Consider the following 19,705-nt stretch of genomic DNA (forward strand, 5'->3'; position numbering starts at 1 on the left):
TTTTGGAGATCGTTATTTTCTGCATCTGTAAAATGAAGGAGTTGGACTAGATGGTGGAAGGTTTCTGCAGTGACTCCAAATACTATGAAAAGAGCTAACCTGTGCTAAAAACCCAGGGTGAATCCCAGTGCTCAAAGAGGAACGAATGTGCTACCTTTAAGAGTTTATGCAAGCAACCTGGGCAACCTAGTGAGACTCCATCTCTTCAGAAAACAATTTTAGCCAGACATGGTGACATGTGCTGTAGTCCTAGCCACTCTGGAGGCTGAGGTGGGAGGATTGCATGAGCCTAGGAATTTGAGGCTGCGGTGAGCTACATCACTGCATTTGAGCCTGGGCGACAGAGTGAGACCCTATCTGGGGGGAAAAAAACTTACTCATGGAGGTTAATGGGCTGAATTGTAGCCCCCAAAATTCATTTGTCTAAGTCCTAACCCACAGCACCTCAGAATGTGACTGTATTTGGACAGGTAATTAAAGTAAAGTGGGGTCACATGGTTGGACCCTAATCCAGTGTAAGTGGTATCCTTATTGGAGATTAGGACACAGATGGGGAGAAGATAAGACAGATGGAGAAGATGAGCATCCATAAATCAAGGAGAGAGGCCATCAGAAGAAACCAACTCTGCTGACACCTTGATCTTGGACTTCTGCCTCTGGAACTGTGAGGAAGTAAATTTCTGTTGTTTAAGCCACCTATTCTCTGATGCTTTGTTGTGGCAGCCTTAGCAAAAGAATACCGGGGGGAAAGGATGTTTCTTTCAGTAAATGGTGCTGAAGCAAATGGATCAGAATGTATTGTAGAACTAAATGTAAGAGCTAAAGGTACAAAACTTCCAGAATAAATCAGAAAATCTTTGTCAGGTTAGGTAAAGATTCTTAGATATAACAAAAGCACAATCCATAAAAAATTGAAAAATTGGACTTTATCAAAATTAAGATTATGTTTCTTCAAAAGATGACACCAGAAAAAAAGTACTTGTATTCAGATATTAAAAAAAAAACAAAACTTTTACAGCTCAATAACAAGACAGATAATTGTTAAATGGGCAAAATATTTGAATAGATAGTTAACCTAAGAAGATGATACATGAGTGGTCAGTGAGCACATGAAAAGATGCTTGATATCAGTTGTAATCAGGGAAATGCAAATTAAAGTAACTGAGATACTACTTCACATCTATTAGAATGGCTGTAATCAGTAAGGTTGATAATACCAAGTGTTGGTTAATACCGGAGATTAAACTCTTCATGCATTACTGGTGGGAGTATAACATGGTCTAGGTACTTTGAAAAACAGTTTGACTGTTTCTCAAAAAGTTAATTACCAGGTGATCCAACAATTATATTCTTAGGAATCTTCCTAAAAGAAATGAAAGCATATGTCCTCAGAAAAACTTCCATGCATATGATTATAGCAACATTATTCATAGTAGCCAAAAACCTCAGTAACATAATTGCCAGTTCATCTTACCTGTGAGTAGAGAAACAAAAAATGGTATAGCCATACAGTGAAGGACTGTGCAACTATGAAAAGGAGCAAACCACTGATCTATGCCAGAACATGGGTGAGCCTCAAAAATATTCTAAGTGATATTTAGCCAAAAGACTACATTTTGTATTCCATTTATATGACATTTCTAGAAAAGACAAACTCAAGACAGAAAGTAAATCAGTGGTTGCCAGGAGCTAGAGTGGGAGTGGAGAGTGACTGCAGGAGGGATCTTTTTGGGATATTGGAAAGGTACTAAAACTGGATTGTGGTGATTGTTGCATAACTATAAATTTGTGAAAAATTACTGAACTGTAAAGTAATTTATGGGGTTTTATAGCCCATTGATTATGTTTGGTATAAAGTTGGTGGTAGAGGGAGTTTGATTTTAGTTGAGATGAGGTGGGCAAACACCCCATGGGCATTTAAAAATTTTGTAGAGCTGTGGTTTTGGTTCAGTATGATATGAGGATGTGTGCTATTTTTTAAACAAAATTGTAACTGCATTTTTTTCTATAGAAAGTTTCTTGAATTTTCATTGGTTTTTGAAAGAGCTAGTTGTTTATGTTTTGCATTTTATCGTTTTAGGTTCGTTACCGTGAACGCATCACCATTCTTCGAGGGAATCATGAGAGCAGACAGATCACACAGGTTTATGGTTTCTATGATGAGTGTTTAAGAAAATACGGAAATGCAAATGTTTGGAAATATTTTACAGATCTTTTTGACTATCTTCCTCTCACCGCCTTGGTGGATGGGCAGGTATGTGGATCTAAAACTCATTGCTGATTATTTCAGAGAATCTGCTTTCTTTAGTGTTCAGATGCTCATGACTCTTTCCACTCTTACACCCCTTTGGGGATATTTTTTAGTAGATATTGATAGCATTCATTCAAACTTAAAGTTTAATTTGACAAATGTGTCCAACTTTTTTAAGTGCATTATTCTTTATATCAGGCACTGAACTATATGGTGGGATCACAGGGGTGGGGGTGATGTAGCCCATTTACCCTCTCAGACTGTTTTTGGACAAGTTTGGGAGATGTAAGGAGCTAATTATTGGCCTAGGTAGATGTGCATACAGAAGAACTTACAATAAAATTTTATGAGTATGAAGATACTAGTCTCTGGCAGGGGGCAGGAGTGATATCCAAGAAGTTTTCTCAAAGGAGCTGTTTGAGGTGGAGTCTGGGTGTGACAGCGATGGTCTGTTAGGAAGAACGGGAGTGTACTCAATAGTTTAGAGTGGGCTGGAGCAAAGATGAACCCTGCAAAGTCAACTCTCATTCAGGCAGAGCACAGAAACACCAGAGGGGCCAAGTGATGGGGGTGCCCAGCTCATTTTTTAAAATTTTTATAGAGACACAGGGTCTTGCTCTGTTGCTCAGGTTGGTCTCAAACTCCTGGCCTCAAGCAATCCTCCTGCCTCAGCTTCCCAAAGTGCTGGGGTTACAGGCATGAGCCACTGTGCCCAGCCAAGAATGTTTACAAATTTTTTAGGTAAGGTTAACCTTTTAAACCACTCTTTTCAGATCTTTTGTCTACATGGTGGTCTCTCGCCATCTATAGATACACTGGATCATATCAGAGCACTTGATCGCCTACAAGAAGTTCCCCATGAGGTACGACTTGTATTTGATAAAATATTTTCAGAAAACCTACTAGGGAGTGGAGAAGTTTAATTGTAAGTTCATTAGATGTATTCTCATATAATTCTCAAAAACAACTTGAGGTGTGAGCACTCTTGTCTGCCATGTTGTTCAAAAGAAGCTGACATTAAGAAACCTGCCAAGATCACAACAGCTGTGGAGCTGGGCTTATTAGGACCTAGGTTGTCTGTCTTAGACTCTGAAATTTGCATAATGTTGGCAGATTAATTAGGGCATGTTGCTGCTGGGTCCCATGGATGTCAACTGTGTCTCATAAAGTCTGCTGGAAAATACATCTTACTTGATGCAGATGTTTGACTTCAACTGCACAGTCTATTAGCATTGTCCACAAACATCACTCAAAAAGGGTGACTTAGGGTGCTGCTTCTGATGAATTACTCAAATAATGTGTTAACCATGTTTGTAAAAGGCATTTTATAACTTGAAGTTATTTTTTAGGGTCCAATGTGTGACTTGCTGTGGTCAGATCCAGATGACCGTGGTGGTTGGGGTATATCTCCTCGAGGAGCTGGTTACACCTTTGGGCAAGATATTTCTGAGACATTTAATCATGCCAATGGCCTCACGTTGGTGTCTAGAGCTCACCAGCTAGTGATGGAGGTATGCTGTGTTCTCTGAAATAAGATTTGTTTTTTTAGTAAACTTAGGGAAAGAAGATATTAGGGAGTTTTAAATTAATGACATTTGTGAGAAATTCCATCTATTCCTTCTGATGAGTTTACCATAGCCTAAGCCTTTTCAGTAGATGCATACTACTAGAATTAAAAGCTCAAGCTTTTGATTACAATGAATCCATTAACATGTTTTCAGAGAAATCTGAATGACTAGGAAGTATTTGGGATTTAAGAGTGGGAAAGTAAGATATAGGGAGTTGGAGTGCATGTATAATATTTTATGATCCCAATGTTATTTCATATATTTAACATGTATGTATGTAGGAGAGACTGGAAAGAAATGCACGAAAATGTTTTAAGTGGTCCTTTGGATGGTACGATTACAGGTGATTTGAAAGAAGGGAAAGAGGCAAAGGTTCTTGACATGGCGCACTGATTAGCATATTTTTAAAATAAGGTCCTAATTAGATTAATACTAGTACAGCTCCGTGGTTATCAATAAAATCTGACTTTGCTAAAGATAAAGAAATTTGTGAACAATACTAAACAAAAAGTAACAAAAGTAGCTCATGCATTCAGATGGATGGATTTTGAGGAAATGAGGCTGGAGATCCTAGAGGCATATTGCATTTGTTCCTGAGCAGTGAACAACTTACAGGCCTTTACCTGTGACTGACAAAATTGGTAAGGTTCTGGTCTCCAGGATTAAGTGTATCTACTTCTCTAGGGAATGGCCACTTAAATACTCATTCTTAAATCATGTTTTAAGGCCACTGCAATAGAAGAGGCTAATGAGACACTATCATTTACAGCAAGACAGATACATGAGAAGCATTTCATTCTTTAGTGGTTGCTGCTGTTTGTTAAAAGCCTTTTTTTTTGTACTAAAAAAAAAGTTTCGTAATTAGGGGGAAAATAAATACATGTGTATCTTACAGGTTGTATGCAGTACAGCAAATTATTAAGTCATCCAGAAAAAAAGCATTAACATTTCGTAAGCCCCTTTGGCAGGGTTGGGAATGAGTAGAGATTTTTTTCTCTCTTGAGTGAAGTAACATTTAGTTGAATTGAGGGAGTAAAGTAAGATTTTTGTCTCCTTTTCCTTGTAGGGATATAACTGGTGCCATGACCGGAATGTAGTAACGATTTTCAGTGCTCCAAACTATTGTTATCGTTGTGGTAACCAAGCTGCGATCATGGAACTTGACGATACTCTAAAATACTCTTTGTAAGTATTTCTACCTGAACATTTTATTGCATTACTGCATATGTAGGTTTTTGGTTTATTTATTTTGAGAGAGAGGGTGTCACTATATTGCCCAGTCTTATCTCCAACTCCTAGGCTGAAGTGGTCCTTTCACGTTGGCCTCCTAGAGTGTTGGGGTTACAAGTATAAGATACACTGCCCAGCCTGAATACACAGTTTAAATGTGAGGTTTAAGAGTTTAAGGGGGCCAGGCGCGGTTGCTCACGCCTGTAATCCCAGCACTTTGGAAGTCTCAGGCGGGTGGATCACCTGAGGTCAGGAGTTCGAGACAAGCCTGACCAACATGGGAAACCCCTTCTCTACTAAAACTACAAAAATTAGCCCAGTGTGGTGGCACCTGCCTGTAATCCCAGCTACTCAGGAGGCTGAGGCAGGAGAATCGCTTGAATCTGGGAGGCAGAGGTTGCAGTGAGCCAAGATTGCGCCACTGCGCTCCAGCCTGGGCAACAGAGCGAGACTTCGTCTCCAAAAAGTGTTTATTAAGGGATTATGCTATGTTAGATTCCAACTTTTATTTTTAAGTTTTTGTTTTTTTTTAATGGATCTACATTGAAACACACCAACAGGAACTTATTATATATAGATCTTCGTATGAATTACTAGGTTTTTCACTTTTAAAACCATGTTTTGTGTTTTTTTGTTGTTTGTTTGTTTTTGAGACGGAATCTCACTCTGTCGCCCAGGCTGGAGTGCAGTGGTGCGATCTTGGCTCACTGCAAGCTCCGCCTCCTGGGTTCACGCCATTCTCCTGCCTCAGCCTCCCGAGTAGCTGGGACTACAGGCGCCCACCACCATGCCCGGCTAATTTTTTGTATTTTTAGTAGAGATGGGGTTTCACTGTGTTAGCCAGGATGGTCTCGATCTCCTGACCTCGTGTTCCGCCCTCCTCAGCCTCCCAAAGTGCCGGGATTACAGGCACGAGCCACTGCGCCTGGCCAACCATGTTTTGTTTTGTTTGAAATTTCAGTCAAGGTAAAAACCATGTTTTTATAAAAGCATAGTCTCTGTGGCTGAAGTTGCCTTGACTCTTTCAAGGGGAGTACAGTTAACAGACCATTATCATTAAGGTTCTGTTACATTAAGACAAGCCGAAATCGAAGAGGAAGTGTAAAGTTTGGAAGACTCATGTTCTTGATTTTGATTGCCAGTACATGGAGGTCTTGGAACATAAACCATGAATCTGTCTTGTTTTTCAGCTTGCAGTTTGACCCAGCACCTCGTAGAGGCGAGCCACATGTTACTCGTCGTACCCCAGACTACTTCCTGTAATGAAATTTTAAACTTGTACAGTATTGCCATGAACCATATATCGACCTAACGGAAATGGGAAGAGCAACAGTAACTCCAAAGTGTCAGAAAATAGTTAACATTCAAAAAACTTGTTTTCACATGGACCAAAAGATGTGCCATATAAACATACAAAGCCTCTTGTCATCAACAGCCGTGACCACTTTAGAATGAAACAGTTCATTGCATGCTGAAGCGACATTGTTGGTCAAGAAACCAGTTTCTGGCATAGCGCTATTTGTAGTTACTTTTGCTTTCTCTGAGAGACTGCAGATAATAAGATGTAAACATTAACACCTCGTGAATACAATTTAACTTCCATTTAGCTATAGCTTTACTCAGCATGACTGTAGATAAGGATAGCAGCAAACAATCATTGGAGCTTAATGAACATTTTTAAAAATAAGTACCAAGGCCTCCCTTCTACTTGTGAGTTTTGAAATCATTCTTTTTATTTTCAGGGATACCGTTTAATTTAATTATATGATTTGTCTGCACTCAGTTTATTCCCTACTCAAATCTCAGCCCCATGTTGTTCTTTGTTCTTGTCAGAACCTGGTGAGTTGTTTTGAACAGAACTGTTTTTTCCCCTTCCTGTAAGACGATGTGACTGCACAAGAGCACTGCAGTGTTTTTCATAATAAACTTGTGAACTAAGAACTGAGAAGGTCAAATTTTAATTGTATCAATGGGCAAGACTGGTGCTGTTTATTAAAAAAGTTAAATCGAGTAAATTTTAGAATTTGTAGACATGTAGATAAAATAAAAATCAAGGGCACTACATAACCTCTCTGGTAACTCCTTGACATTCTTCAGATTAACTTCAGGATTTATTTGTATTCCACATATTACAATTTGTCACATTGTTGGTGTGCACCTTGTGGGTTCTTCCTGCATATTAACTTGTTTGTGAGAAAGGAAATCTGTGCTGCTTCAGTAAGACTTAATTGTAAAACCATATAACTTGAGATTTAAGTCTTTGGGTTTTGTTTTAATAAAACAGCATGTTTTCAGGTAGAGCTTAAACTAAATGATGTGTTTACTTAGTGCAGTTTCTGGTTATGAATATTATATTGCTATGTGTATATTATATGGACTCTTTAAAATGATTGACAGATTGGCAAATTCTTAAATCTTTGTACATTGTTGAGTCATATGTTCTTAGAGTTAAATTTGTCTCAGATAAGAAAGTGTTAAAGCATTAGCCTTTGTCAAGTTCTTTGAGTGATACTAGTGAAACCAAATAGAAAACTATTGTTGGATTATGATTTAGTCTTATGTACATTCACCCGAAGACAAAAATGGTACTTAAAGTGGCAGTGTTCAACATTTAATGAGTTTTTCCCCCTTTTATCCTTCGAATTAGGATTAGATGTTTAAAAAAAGTTCTTCTGTGGGAACTAATATTTGATATTTTAACCTACCAGAGTAAACAGGAACACTTAATCATACTTGTGAGTGTAGTAAATAAAAGTTTTCTTGCTTTGTGCTGTGTTGAATCTGGAACCAACAGGGAAATTATAGCATATCCCCTTTCTAAAATGTTTGAGGAACACATACATACCAAATGTCTTTTCTGATCTAATTGATAGTATTTTTAGTGGCTTGTGGAGTTAATTTTCTAAAGCAAAAGGCTGTTAGGGTTTCTTCATTTCATTTCATTCTTTTCTTTCACAAGAAATACATTCTCTGTGTGTCTTTTTGTTGCTCTGTCACTCTATGCCCTTTCTCTCCGACTGAAAAAATAGCTTATCCATGTGCAGTGGTTTTAATACCCAAGTAATCTAGACACCAAGCAGCTGTTTTTCAGGTCCTGTGATATCAGAATTGACCAAGGAATACGTATATTGTAATTGACACGTGGTGTTATCTTCCAGGTACAAATTCTCTAAATTTTGTGGTTAGCAGAATGGGACTTGTGACAAGAATAGCTTGGTTTTAGCATAACTAGGGTTTAAAAGAATTGTTTAATTATAGAGACTGACTGGGCTTTGGCCATCTAAACTGGAAAGTTAGTACCCTACCTTCTTTTGAAAATGGCTATGGTAAGGAAAATGTGTTAGTAAATTATGTATTTTCTTTAAAAAGACATAATTATGGTTGGATGGGAATCACTAAGTTGGGTGTTAACTGTTGTCTCAATTAGTAACATTAGGATTTTCATTAATAAACTTAAAAAGCTTGCCCTAAGAACAGGCCTGGCACGGTGGCTCATGCCTGTAATCCCAACACTTTGGGAGACGGGCGGATCACTTGAGGTCAGGAGTTGAAGAGCAGCCTGGCCAACATGGCAAAACCCCATCTCTACAAAAAATACAAAAATCAGCCGGGCTTGGTGGCATACCATAGTCCCAGCTGCTTGGGAGGCTGAGGTGAGAGGATCGCCTGAGCCCAGGAGGCAGAGGTTGCAGTGGGCTGAGATTGTGCCACTATACTCCAGTCTGGGTGACAGAGCCAGACCCTGTCTCAAAAATAAAGAGGATTCTGAGTTTGTATAGTGAGGGCCTGCAGAAATTTTGAAACTTACTTTGTAAGGTTACAGTGAATTTGTACATGATGTGCTCATGTCTTGGGTTGAGTATCCTAGACATGATTTTTTCATTTGCTGCATATTAAACATTTGTTGGTTGTAGTAGGTATTTCTTAAATAGAAGTTTGTCAATATTAGATTAGTTTCAAGAAGGACTTAGCTCAAGAAAAGGATAGTTATTTCTGTGGTTCTCAGCTTTGATGCCTACAGAGATTCTGATTTACATTGCTGGAGGAGGGCCCAGGCATACATTTTTAAGTTTCCCAACTGATTCTAATTTACATATAGGGTTAAAAACAGCCAGGCGCAGTGGCTCACGCCTGTAATCCCAGCACTTGGGGAGGCCGGGGTGGGTGGATCACCTGAGGTCAGGAGTTCGAGACCAGCCTGGCCAGCGTGGTGAAACCCCATCTCTATTAAAAATACAAAACTAACCGGTGTGGTGGCAGGAGCCTGTAATCCCAGCTACTCGGGAGGCTGAGGCAGGAGAATCACTTGAACTCAGGAGGAGGAGGTTACAGTGAGCCAAGATCGTGCCATTGCAATCCAGCCTGGGCAAAAAGAGCAAAACTCCATCTCAAAAAACAAAAACACCTCACTGCTCTGTTTCCTAAGTACATACTTAAGAAAATTGGGATACATGGTGGTGGTTCATGGAAGTTGATAAGGAATTAAAATGTGCCATGCGACTGTTTCAGTGGTGACTTTTACCTGTTTAGTATAAATATTCCTTTACTTCCAACCGTAAATGTGTTCTTAGAAATGGGCCTATAGTTTAGTAATCTATAGTTTGGTAATAGGCTTGTTTGTTTTGAGATGGATTTTGGTTCTGTGAGCTAAAGCTATTTTTCATTAAAGCCTTAGTCCTCACACATTGTTTTGACATATTTCTAGTCTTCATAAACTTTTTTAATTTAGATTTTTTTCCCTTCACAAGTATACATCTGTTTTAGCAAATAGCCTTATGAAGGTTGTAGATGTATTATTTTGGGCATGCCTGGTGATCTCTATATTTTTTCCAATTACGGTTTAAGCTTTATGTTTTAGGAATATAAGTACATTTTATTTCTACTTTTTATTATATATATTTAATTGCACAAGTACTACTGTCTAGAAAAAAATGGGTTGTTGCTAACACAGCATTGTTGGCTTGTAGGCAGTGCTGTTCTGTAAATAGATTGAAATGTATTTTTATCAGCTGGTATATAAATTTGAGGGAAGAAAAATGTGGACTGTGTTTGAATTGTTTAAAAGTTGAACATAACAAAGATCAGTGGTAACCAAGTAAGTGATATAGGCAACAGACCCCAGTTTGTTTTGTATTTGCTGTCATGCCTGGACCAGAATTCCTCATTCCCAAGAGTGAAAGAGGAAATAATTATAGCTAATGAATGAATGCTGGAAAAAGTCACACTTTTTTGTTTTTTAAGGAAAAGCACAAACCCTCATGTCTGAGGTTGAATTTAATTAAGTACAGTCGGGACATCCATAGTCAAGGGTTCCACATCTGAGGATTCAGCCAACCATGGGCTGAAAATATTTTTGGGAAAAGGAACCAATAAAAACCAACGCAGTGGCCAGGCGCAGTGCCTCACGCCCATAATCCCAGCACTTTAGGAGGCGGAGGCAGGGGTGGGGGGGATCACCGGAGTTCAGGAGTTAAAGACCAGCCTGGCCAACATGGTGAAACCCCATCTCTACTAAAAATACAAGAATTAGCTGGGCATGGTGGTGTGTGCCTATAATCCCCGCTACTCGGGAGGCTGAGGCAGGAGAATCCCTTGAATCTGGGAGGTGGAGGTTGCAGTGAGCCAAGATAGAGCCACTGCACTTCAGCCTGGCCAACAGTGCAAGACTCCATCTAAAAAAAAAAAAAAAAATACAATGTAACTATTTACATAGCAATTTCATTGTTTAGGTATTATGAGTAATCCATGATTTAAAGTATAGTCATCTGGTCAGTATCCACAGAGTTTGCATCAAATGAGTCAACCAACCTGGGATTGAAAATGCAGTGTTCTTTTTTCTTCCCCCTGAGACGGAGTCTCGCTCTGTCACCCAGGTTGGGGTGCGGTGGCACGATCTTGGCTCACTGCAACCTGTGCCTCCCGGGTTCAAGTGAGTCTCCTGCCTCAGCCTCTCAAGTAGCTGGGATTACAGGCGCGCCTCACTGCGCCCAGCTAATTTTGTATTTTTAGTAGACGGTTTCACCATGTTGGTCAGACTGGTCTGAAACTCCCAACCTCAGGCGATCCACCTGCCTCGGCCTCCCAACGTGCTGGGATTACAGGCATGAGCCACCGCGCCTGGCCGAAAAATGCAGTATTCTTGAATGCAGAACCCACTGGTAAAGGGGACTGAGTTCCAGACTTGACTATCCAAGGGAGGTGTCCTGGATCCAGTCTCCCAAGGTTACTGAGGGATGACTAGTTTGTATCCTCAACAGGCTTGTGAGAAGTAGCCAGGATTTTGTCTACTCTGTGTACGATGCTGCTAATGCAGCAAACCACTGCTCTTATTTTACTACTTTGGTCCCTTTGGAATCTATTTTGAGATAGCCTCAGTCATGGTGTGCAATCTTCTCAACCATTCAGTGTTTTGTTAGTGGGAAGGATTTTAATGTGTTCTTCCTGCCGGGCGCGGTGCTTATGCCTGTAATCCTGTCACTATGGGAGTCTGAGGTGGGTGGATCACTTGAGGCCTGGAGTTGAAGATGAGCCTGGCCAACATGGTGAAATCCTGTCTCCACTAAAAATACAAAAACTAGCTGGGTGTGATGGTACTTACCTGTAATACCAGCTAGTTGGGAGACTGAGACTAAATCACTTGAAACCGGGAAGCAGAGGTTGCAGTGAGCCGAGATCGCGCCATTGCACTCCAGCCTGGGAGACTGTCTTGAAAAAAATATATTTTTAAAAGCTTTCTTCCAAGAAATAATTTAGCTGTTCTTTCTTAGTGTGGTGGTAGGCTGTAGCCATCTGCAAGCGAGATTACTGATGGTGGAAGTCAAAGGCCAGAATCGTGATAGGAAAGGAAGTTAAGAGTGCTTCTTGCTCCATAGAACACTAGGAAGACCACAAGGGAATGTCATTAAAGCTATTAGAAATGCCCAAAGCTGTTGAGTGCCTCTACCTCAAGGCTTAGCATACCTTCTGATCTGCAAGGAGACTAATCATTAGGCTTTTTGCAGTTCTAGAACTGCTCTGGGTATGGCATTGGAACTTGGGGGTAGGAGCAAGAGCTAGTAATTGGGTTTGGCAGGCCTGGTCAAAGGAGAGCTTTAAGGTCAGGTATGTCCAAACGTATCAGGAAGTAGGTTACATGGTGTGGTGAAATATACCAGATGTAAAATCTGTAGAGTGTACTCTTGCTGTTGAGTCCAACTTGCAATGTAAGTCCCTTTGTAGTGAAGGTCTTGAGTATGTATTGCATGCAGCAGGCAGAGGAGTGGGAGGAGAAACTGTATAATGTATTTGGTCTTGAACATTCTTTTCCAAAACCACATTCATCTCTACCTTGGTTGAAATGTATGAAACTACCATTTTAATTTTCATCTTTTCATTGATCTGTGACTAAAATTAGGATGCAAAGACAAACCCAAGGCTTAGCCCACTGCTGCCTCCTCAGAGCTACACTGGAACTGGTTGTAGGGTAAAGGGATATAGGCAATTTAAATATGAGTTGAGATTTTTGGAATGGCAGTATGGCTCTCATGGCCTCTGGAAGGATCCAGGTGATGTGCGACCTGGTATGGCATCTTGGCCTGTTGCCACCGCACCAGGTTTTGCCCTTAATTTTAGTCTTGGCTCTGGATTTCTTTAGGGTATTAGTGATAGCTTTGTTGGTCTTTGGGTTTTTCTAGCTTCACCACAGGTCCTAGGAAAAATAACCGTACTCTAGAAATGAGAAGCCAGGATCTTTAAAGTAGGGCTGGGAATATGAGTAGACATCTTTTGGATTTTCAAAATGTATTTGCTTAAACCACCTTTTGGCAGCAGTTGGACATTTCTGCTATCAACTTGAGTGGCAGATGGCCTACAGCATTTGGTATGTTGAGTATAGAGTAAGTGATTCGTGGCTTCTGAAATACATCAATTTGACGTTGCAGTCTTGAAAAGGCAATAGCTAACAAAACCTGAACCAGCTTGGGTTTCCAGTGCGCTCAGTGCTGAAATAATTGCTATGAAGGGTTGAGTTGAATTCAGAATGACTTAGGAGAGTAGTAGCTACTGAGTGTTCAATCTTTGAAATGACAGAATTAGCTTATAGTGAATGTTGTCTAGCACTGAGCGTTTCCATGTGCCAAGCATGTTACATGGATTATTGAGTTTTCTCAACTCTGTTGAGAAGAGCAGAGAAGGTTCTGCTATTCAGGCATTCTGACTGCAGAGTTCCTGATTTTCAGGAAGCATTAGGTTTCGCTTGCCTTTGCTGAAATTCTTATTAGTGGTGTTTGAAGGGTGGGCAAGAGCCTACACAGCTTTAGGGTTTAGATGTGTCCCTCAGCCCCATTCAGGAAGCTAGGTGTGTGATGGGCCCCTTTGGGAAGTGTGGTGAGGAAGGCTTGCATGCTGGGCCTTTTGAGTGTTGGCCCAAGTCAAGTAACCTGGTTATAGCATTCTCAAGAGTTCATGGACTGCCGGGCACAGTGGCTCACACCTGTAATCCCAGCACTTTGGGAGGCCGAGGCGGGTGGATCACAAGGTCAGGAGTTCAAGACCAGCCTGGCCAAGATTGTGAAACCCTGCCTCTACTTAAAATACAAAAAAAAAAAAAAAAAAATTAGCCAGGTGTGGTGGTGGGCACCTGTAATCCCAGCCACTCGGGAGGCTGAGGCAGAGAATTGCTTGAACGTGGGAGGCGGAGGTTGCAGTGAGCTGAGATCGCGCCACTGCACTCCAGCCTGGGTGACACAGTGAGACTCGTCTCAAAAAAAAAAAAAAAAAGTTCATGGACTGACCTTTGTGTCTCAAGGGCATTTATTTGAGCCAGAGTTTGAAGGGGAGTTAGGTGAGGTTCAGCTGAACCACCACAGCCTAACAATTGCTCTTGAAGATAAAAGAATTTTCACAGTGGACCCGGATTAACAAATACTAAAGGAAAACCAGAAGGTATATATGGAGTGGAGCACCCCATCCCTAACTTTTACAAATTCATCTAAGTGGCACAGTTCCTCCATTTTTTATCTGAATTCCTGACTGAACTCTGGGTTTTCTTGTAGCTGAGGAATGACCTAAGTTTTTTAGACTCTTTTATAAACTTCTGGGATTCTGTACAAGACTGCTGGAAACTAGTCAGCTCTTTAGGCTGACAGTTGTAGTAATGAATGAAATCTCATGCTAGCCCGTCATCACCTGACCATCTTCCCCTCCTTTTGAAGACCCTTACCTTCTAATCTGAGAGGAGCCAGAAGCCAAGACCAACTTACTTTCTTGTCTGGTGTCCTGATGGCCAGTTAACGAATTCTGATACGGAGGACTTGACCCTATGAACAGTGCCCATCTCTAATCTGTATGAGTGCACATTCTTTTTAAAAAATGGATCTTTTCTACTCTTATTAGTATAAAATACATACTTGTAGTAAAGGAATAGAGATGAATACAAAAAAAGTTTCCCCTCCAGCCTTATTGGTCTGAGTTGGTTACTACTAATGGTTGTGGATGTTTTCACAGTCTTATCAGCAAGTGTGCTGTGTGTAGGGTGGTTGGGCTCTAGTCTTCCTTCATGATGATGTGTATTAAATTGCTTCTCTGGGAGCAATACTCCTTGCCCTTTTAAAACAAGTGGTAACAGACACCATTCCACACATTGCATATTTTCATTTAGCATCTTGGGTATTAACCAATGTGAGCTTTTATTTTACAAGCAACAGTAGTGAGTTGGTGGAAGTATGATGGGTTCCTGAAGTAGTTAAACATGGAGGCAAAACTAAGTAGACTCAGCAGCTTATTAATGTGTGGCCACAGTTGGGCACAGCTCCAATATAGGGTGACCAGTTGACCCGGTTGCTTAGGACTTGAAGGTCTTCTTCTTCTTCTTCTTCCTCTTCCTCTTCCTCCTCCTCTTCCTCCTCCTCCTCCTCTTCCTCCTCTCTTCCTCCTCTTCCTCCTCTTCTTCCTCCTCTTCCTCCTCTTCTTCCTCTTCCTCTTCCTCCTTCCTCTTCCTCCTCTTCTTCCTCTTCTTCTTCCTCCTCTTCCTCCTGCTCCTCCTCCCTCTTCCTCCTCTTCCTCTTCTTCCTCCTCTTCTTCTTCCTTCTTTCTTGTACTACGAAGAAAAAGCAAGACAGGAGGCCAGAGGGTAAAAGGAGGTAGGTACCCTTTTAGCCAAAACTTGCACATACTGTTGTGCACATTGCTTACTGCCCAACTCAGGTTTGTGAATTTTGACAATTTTTTTGGCTGATGGCAATAGTATGTCTTGATGTGATGGCTGTTAAATTTTTAAAGTAAGTTTTAGTGTAAATGTAATGTACCATTTAGGCTGGTGGCCTCTGAGGAGGTGACACTGAGCTGAGACCTAAAGGATGAGAAGGAGCTATTCCTTCTCACCAATCTGCATTAGATGCTGTTTATCACAAGGTGACAAATCACTTGTTTTGAAAGAGAATGCTGAAGTGTAGTTTGTAGAAAAGCACTGACCCTGACCTGATAACATCCCTAGAAATTTCCGCCATCTGGGGCAGCAGTGGGGAAGCTGCTGGTTGGGAGACTGCTGTAGTCCAGGCTGCGCTGTTCTGACCAGAGCCTGCTGCCTACAGCTGAGTGGCAGGATGTGGCTAGAGGAATGGACACAGCTGTACTGGTGGGACTCACACAAACGTCAGATGGACCATAGTTACTGCTGGATAGTCCTCTATACTTCTTAGATTCTTGGACTTCAAAAGGACTGATTAACACAGTCTCTTCTCAAATTGCCACCTCCTCTCTGTACTCTATAACACTTAATAACCTTGCCAATATTAATACTTCAGGGCACAGTCGATAGTGTCTCTCTCTTCTTCCTGCCATCACATCCAGCTATCTTTTTTTTGAGACGAAGTTTCACACTTGTTGCCAGGCTCAAGTGTAGTGGCACGGTCTTGGCTCACTGCAACCTCCGCCTCCCGGATTTGAGTGATTCTCCTGCCTCAGCCTCCCGAATAGCTGGGACTACAGGCGTGCGCCACTACGCCTGGCTAATTTTTTGTATTTTTAGTAGAGAGGTGTTTTCACCATATTGGCCAGGCTGGTCTCGAACTCCTGACCTCAGGGGATCCGCCCGTCTCAGCCTCCCAAAGTGCTGAGATTACAGGCGTTAGCCACCCCTCCCAGCCGACATCCAGCAATCTTTCTGCAGCTGTACCTCTATCCTTGGCCTCCTCAATTGGATTATTCCTATCAGCATACAACATGGCTCTGTATCTTCAATCCTAAAAACAGACTCCTTTGACTTCACAGTCCCTTTAAGTGCCTGCTCTTTTTCTATACTGCTCTTAGCAAAGCTCTTTGAAAGAACTGTGTCCTCTGTCCACCTTCTCATATCACACTTTTCTCAACACACCAACCCACTGAAATTACAGCTTTATCAAGGTGATTTTCCCATTGCCAAGTATAGTAGATGTTTTTTCTGACTTTAATTTTGTTTTTAGCATTTGAAATGATTGACCAAAACAATTTCCCAGATATAGTTTCTTTCCTTGTCTACCATTACACTACATTTGCTTGTTTTCCTACTTTTTTTTTTTTTTTTTTGAGACAGGTTCTTCCAGGCTGGAGTGTAGAGGCATGATTATATCTCACTGCAACCTCAACCTCCTGGACTCGGGCGATCTTCCCACTTCAGCGTCCAGAATAGCTGGGACTATAGGCATGTGCGACCATGCCCAGCTAATTTTTAAATTTTTTATAGAGACTGGATCTCACTGTGTTGCCCAGGCTGGTTGTGAACTCTAGAGCTCAAGCGATCCTCCTGCCTCGGCCTCCCGAAGTAGGCATGAGCCACGGCGCCTAGCCCCTCCTACCTTTTTGACTGCTGCTTTCCAGACTGCTTTGCCAGTTCTTCCCATCCTCTAAATATGGAAATGACCCAAGGCTTAGTACTCACACCACTTTTTCTCTCCTCTTCCAGGTGATCTCATCTAGCCCTGTCTATATGCTGAAGAGTCCCAATTTGTATCCTTAGCCCAACTTCTCTCCTGCACTCCTGTTAAATATTCAACTGCCGGCCGGGCGCGGTGGCTCACGCTTGTAATCCCAGCACTTTGGGAGGCCGAGGCGGGCGGATCACAAGGTCAGGAGATCGAGACCATGGTGAAACCCCGTCTCTACTAAAAATACAAAAAAATTAGCTGGGCGTGGTGGCGGGCGCCTGTAGTCCCAGCTACTCGGAGAGGCTGAGGCAGGAGAATGGCGTGAACCCGGGAGGCGGAGCTTGCAGTGAGCCGAGATTGCGCCACTGCACTCCAGCCTGGGCGACAGAGCGAGACTCCGTCTCAAAAAAAAAAAAAAAAATATATATATATATATATATATATATATATATATTCAACTGCCTACTTGACATGACTCAGATGTCTAATGTGCATCTCAAACAATTCCTGATCTCCCGAACACCTTCCACCCCAAATCCTGGTGTTTCCTATCTTAGTAAATATTACCACCATTCATGCAGTTATCCTTGACACCTGTTTCTTTCATCCTCCACTTGTGGTTCATTAGCTATGCCTCCAAATACATCTTTCTCTTTTATCTCTATTGACCCTGTCCTGGTCCAAGCCTTCTGAAAGGTCTTGCTGCTTCTCTTCTTCCACCCACTACAATCCATTCACACAATCACAACAGTGCTCTTTCTATACCGTAAAGCAGATCCTGCCACATGCTGCTTACCCTCCATCACCTGAGGCTACTTAATGAAAATGGGATGAAGTGGCCAGCGGTGGCTCACGCCTGTAATCCTAGCACTTTGGGAGGCTGAGGTGGGTGGATCGCTTGAGGTCAGGAGTTCGAGACCAGCCTGGCCAACGTGGTGAAACCCCGTCTGTACTAAGAATACAAAAATTAGCCGGGCATGGCGATGGGCGCCTGTCATCCCAGCTACTCGGGAGTCTGAGGCAGGAGAATCGCTTGAACCCCGGAGCCGGAGGTTGCAGTGAGCCGAGACACCACTGCACTCCAGCCTGGGCGAGAGAATGAGACTCCATCTTAAAAAAAAACAAAAAAAAAAGAAAAAAAGAAAATGGGATGAAATTCCACTTTCTTCACAGAGCTTTTCATGATTTGGTCCTTACCTGCTCTTCTGCCCTCATTTGTTTTCACTCTCCCCCATTCATTAATCTCTAACCATATTAGCCATACTGTTACTGGGACATATCAAGCTCATTTTTAGAGACACTTTTTCCATCTCTTTCTGTGGCTGGGGCCTTCTTATGCAGGTTTCTGCTTAAATGTATTGCCCTCCTCTCCCTTTATAATCCCACTTTGTTTTCTTCTCAGTATTTATCCACCTAACATTCTCCTATTTGTGCTTATCACATCGAACGCACTAGATGGTAAGCTCCCCGAAGGCAAAAATCCTTCTCTTGTTTACCACTGTCTACAACATGATGGGGAGAGGGTGGTAAACAAATACTCATTGAATGACTGACTGGCATAGTCTATACCAGCAACTTGCTGGGCCTAGACTCAGAGATTTTCCTGGAGAAGTCCCTGCCACTCAGTAGTCCCTTGGCAGACAGGCCTTCCTGACTGGGCAGTGAACAGTCAGGCACTTGGCTTGCAAGACATACCCATGTCATACTTGACTACCTCATTGATGATCCCAGTCTAGCTCCTGGGACGTTCAGCAACTCGGCCTGCCTGGAGCTCCATTGGTTGCTGACTGGCTGGGCTTTGCAGAGTTTTTAAATTGCCCTTTCTCTCTGGTGGTCTTTGCCCCAGTGTGCTGGCTCCAGATGACATATTGGTGCTGGGGTCCTCTGGGCTGAGGGGTAGGGAGACTTAGCCGGTGATGATAGGTGATGCCTGTCATTGTTTTCTCATCTGTGAAGGAGTCCTCGCTGCATTGTACTGCACTGCTCTGCTCCTAACTGAGTCTTCCTGACCCTGCTACCAGGTCCTGCATTTCACAGGTCTCTGTCAAACTCTCCATTTCACAGAGGGACACTGTGACCCAGATGGCTGGGGGCTACTTCCATGATCACACTGTGGACATGGGATTAAGTTGCACTGGCATTCAGCCTCTGGTGGCCAGACTGGGTTTCTAGACAGGAGTCTGCATCCTGGAGGGGAGACAGGGCAACCTTTGGAGGGGCCAGAGGGCAAGCCTGGAAGAGGGCAGGCTCAGTGAAGATGCACCCTTGGGACAGCCACCTGGCTCTCTGGTGCCATCTGTTGGTCAGAGCCAGTCAGTACTGGTAGTTCTTGGGGGTTGACCTGGACCAGACGGGCTGTAGAGCAATCCCGTCCCTGTCACTGCCTTAGCTTGGGCCCAGCATGGCAACTCTGAGCACATGGGGGGCACTGTGCACCCCTATAGTCTTCTCTCCTTGGAGAGAGGTGGGTGTAGCCCATGCTCTTCCGCAAAGTCAGACTCATCTGTGGTGTGTTAGCCAGACCTAGGTTCAAATCACACCTCCCCACTTTCCTGCTCTATGGCCTGGGGCTGGTTATTTAACCCATCTCAGCTTTGGCATCTCTCCTGTAAAATGCAGATTATAATAGTAACCACCTCCTAGGGTTGCTGTGAGATTAAAACATTATAAAGAAAGAGCTTAGCTCAGTAATCTGGCAGGCCCATGCTCCAGGAATGTTAGTGGCTGTGCTCACAGGCTTGCTGATTTGGGCAGGATTACTGTTCAGTCCCTCCTTC

General features: G+C 42.3%; 1 protein-coding gene across 1 annotated transcript in view; it reads left to right on the top strand.

Annotated features, from left to right (window-relative positions):
• The window catches only part of PPP2CA (protein phosphatase 2 catalytic subunit alpha), a 31,610-nt gene extending 24,616 nt beyond the window's left edge, over positions 1–6,994 (top strand). The window contains exons 3-7 of the mRNA XM_055299540.2: positions 2,081–2,254; positions 3,025–3,114; positions 3,601–3,762; positions 4,886–5,004; positions 6,240–6,994. Coding sequence (XP_055155515.1) covers positions 2,081–2,254; positions 3,025–3,114; positions 3,601–3,762; positions 4,886–5,004; positions 6,240–6,312 — 618 coding nt within the window. The 3' untranslated portion in view covers positions 6,313–6,994. The remainder of the gene's footprint in view (positions 1–2,080; positions 2,255–3,024; positions 3,115–3,600; positions 3,763–4,885; positions 5,005–6,239) is intronic.
• Positions 6,995–19,705: the final 12,711 nt, after the last annotated feature.

This window comes from Symphalangus syndactylus, chromosome 11 (assembly GCF_028878055.3).
Source record: "Symphalangus syndactylus isolate Jambi chromosome 11, NHGRI_mSymSyn1-v2.1_pri, whole genome shotgun sequence".
In the NCBI taxonomy this organism is placed as follows: domain Eukaryota; kingdom Metazoa; phylum Chordata; class Mammalia; order Primates; family Hylobatidae; genus Symphalangus; species Symphalangus syndactylus.